At 31.7% G+C, this 3,130-nt stretch overlaps 2 protein-coding genes across 2 annotated transcripts; one reads left to right on the top strand and one right to left on the bottom strand.

Moving 5' to 3' along the window:
- LOC107853711 (neurofilament heavy polypeptide) lies at positions 1-1,101 on the bottom strand (the record flags this gene model as incomplete). Its single annotated transcript, XM_016698688.2, is given in 2 exon segments — positions 1-449; positions 532-1,101. Coding segments are annotated over 2 exon segments (473 nt in total), but the record flags the coding sequence as incomplete, so codon positions are not given.
- A 948-nt stretch (positions 1,102-2,049) lies between these two features.
- LOC107853703 (ABC transporter G family member 1-like) lies at positions 2,050-3,128 on the top strand (the record flags this gene model as incomplete). Its single annotated transcript, XM_047412267.1, has 1 exon — positions 2,050-3,128. A coding segment is annotated over exon 1 (588 nt), but the record flags the coding sequence as incomplete, so codon positions are not given.
- Between the last annotated feature and the right edge of the window lie 2 nt (positions 3,129-3,130).

Genomic DNA, 3,130 nt, shown 5'->3' with positions numbered 1-3,130 from the left:
TTCGATTTTTCAATCACTTTGGGCTTTTCAGGCTCCTTCAATTTTTGGACCACTTCAGGCTTTTCAGGCACCTTCAATTGTTGGACCACTTCAGGCTCTTCAGGCGACTTCTCGGGTTCTTTAGGCTTTTCAGGCGGAATCATTTTGGGCTTTTCAGGCTCCTTCAATTTTTCAATCACTTTGGGCTTTTCAGGCTCCTTCAATTTTTCGACCACTTCAGGTTTTTTAGGCGTCTTCAATTTTTGGACCATTTCAGGATTTTCAGGCGGCTTCTCGAGTTCTTTCGGCTTTTCAGGCGGGATCACTTTGGACTTTTCAGGCTCCTTCAATTTTTGGACCAATTTAGGCTTTTTAGGTGCCTTCAATTTTTGGACAACTTCAGACTTTTCAGGCGGCTTCTCGGATTCTTTAGGCTTTTCAGGTGGAGTCACTTTAGACTTTTCAGGCTCCTTCAATTTAAGAATTCAAGCAACATAATTTAAAATTTACCTATAAAAAAAATTAAAGAGTAAAATATATATATATACATACCTTTTCAGTTTTGTCACCACCCATGGTTGAGAAGTACTAAGAATCTAGATTACTTGAAAGTGATGAAATATTAGAGAATTTAGAGAGAATTATTGAATTAATATAATTAACATATGGTTTGGGGGAAATTTTGGAATGAAAAAGGAAAAAAAAGTAGCTTTATAGTATGAATATGAATGATGGAGAGATGGCTTTAGGATGGAGAAAGTGTGTGTATAATATAAAGTTAAAATTCATGAAATCGTCCAGATTGGCAACTTCTATTGGTAGTGGTGGTGGGGTAGGAATTGGAGGCTATATAAAAATAATTGAGATTAAGGTTCAAATTTCAGCACATGAATATTAGTGATTTCTTCTCATTGATTTAATTGATGGGAGATTAGGGTTCATATTTCAATATAGATTAGAAAATTCATAGAGATTGAGTTCAAATATTCAAAATAATAAAATGATAGTGATTTTCTCTCGTATGTCTAAATCTTTGTAAATAAAATTACATAATATTTATGTTTGATGAAGTATATAATTGAATATACGTAAACTGATTCAAGCATCATCGTTATAATTAAAAAAAATGCATTATTTCTACCTAAATTATAAACAAAATTGCTGAGACACACTCTAATTTAAAAAGAGTTCTATTATCCTGAACTAATTAAAGTCGTATTTTTTACAATTTTAAGACCTGCGTGGCATATTATGTGAATCCAACATCGAAGATCCACGTAGGCATAAGTATGTATCACGTAAATACTTAAGGTTACCAAAATATATTTTAATTAATCCAAAAGTAATAAAATCCTCTTTAAGTTAAGATATGTCTCAACAATTTCGATTATAATTTAAATAAAAACAGTGAATCTACTTTAAAAAAAAAAGGACACTTTTTAGTCCCTTCATTATGTTAGTAATGTCAAGAAGTCATGTAACTTGGACCATGGTCAAAATAATAATAATATAGTTATTTTTTTTTTTTATTCCTTTAGTTGAATCATGTTTGATTTGACATGCTATCCTTTCAATTAAATATTGGTTATCCAAACTATACGATTTAGAGTCTGGAGGAGTATAGAAGTCACTAGAAAAGATATATTCCAGTATCTATTTTTAGACAAATAATACATAATCAAAATAATTGATTTTGGTGTACGAATGAAATAATGAACATGATTTAACTTTAGCATTTAAATTAGAGTACGACTATATATATTATTTAATCGTGATTAATAGCCTCACATTAGTTGGAGAATGAATTGGTGATCAGCTTATATCGATTTGAACGATCCTCCTAAACTAGTTTTTGAGGTTGGGTTAGACCTAGATGAACTTTAGAGGTTTTTGATATCGATTTAATTAAATTTCAAAACATTGTGGAGTGATGGTACACATTCTGCAAATTTGCTATGGCATGTGTATATCATATGATTCAAATGTGTATATCCATTAATTCCTTGTAAGTAAATTAATGAAATCATTGTTAAGGGTAAAGCTTTAAAATTGCTATAAACCGGTAAAATTGTTGTTCTGTGATCAGGAGGTAACAGACTCAAAATCATGAATGGCTTCTTACAAAAATGCAAGGTAAGGATGTGTATAATAGTTCCTTGTGATCGAGTTCTTCTCCAAAGTAAAATTAAAGTTGAAAAGCTATATATATCCTAATTATCAATTAATCTAAACCTTCTACATATTAAAAAGTCTTCATCAATAGCAATTTGTCCATTTTCCAATGTTTAATATTTTGTCCATATATAAAAAGTTATATTGGACTACTATGCTATTTTTGCAAGGTGGAAGCCAACATTGTTAACTTTATATTAAAGCATTTCATTGCAATTCTTGACATTTAATCAACCTCACCTTATCAAAATAGTTCAATTTCCTTCGTCTAATAATGTAAATATTTGAATAATGTCATCTTCTAAATGTCCATTTGTGGGGGCATTTATGTTGAAATCTTGATTTACAATTGAAAAGAAATGGGGATGTGAATCAAACAAAAAGTTGAAATGATGAAAAAGTTTCAAGTATTAAATATAATAATAATAAAAATAAAAATACATTTTCGTATCGTTTTCCTACAAGAAAGGTACATTTTCATGAGGAAAACAGCTTACAATGCGTATAGAAGATCTTCATATTGTCTCTCTCATGCTATAGTTTCTCTACCAGCATTGATCTTTCTTTCATTTGCATTTGCCGCGATCACATTCTGGGTTGTAGGTCTGGATGGTGGATTTTCCGGGTTCTTGTTCTATTTCGCGATAATTCTAGCCTCATTCTGGGCCGGGAACTCATTCGTTACATTCCTATCCGGTGTAGTCCCTAGTGTCATGTTAGGTTACACGATTGTGGTCGCGATCCTAGCCTACTTCCTCCTCTTCTCCGGGTTCTTCATGAATCGCGACCGGATCCCACCTTATTGGATTTGGTTTCACTATCTATTTCTGGTGAAATATCCTTACGAAGCCGTTTTACAAAATGAATTTGATGATCCAACTAAGTGTTTTGTCAAAGGGATTCAAATGTTTGATAATTCACCACTTGGAAATGTACCAAATGCATTGAAAGAAAAATTGTTGAACACAATGAGTAACAC

The sequence above is a fragment of the Capsicum annuum genome, chromosome 5, assembly GCF_002878395.1.
Source record: "Capsicum annuum cultivar UCD-10X-F1 chromosome 5, UCD10Xv1.1, whole genome shotgun sequence".
Lineage (NCBI taxonomy): Eukaryota > Viridiplantae > Streptophyta > Magnoliopsida > Solanales > Solanaceae > Capsicum > Capsicum annuum.
The sequence above is the reverse complement of the archived record's forward strand: the minus strand, read 5'-3'. Positions and strand labels throughout refer to the sequence as shown.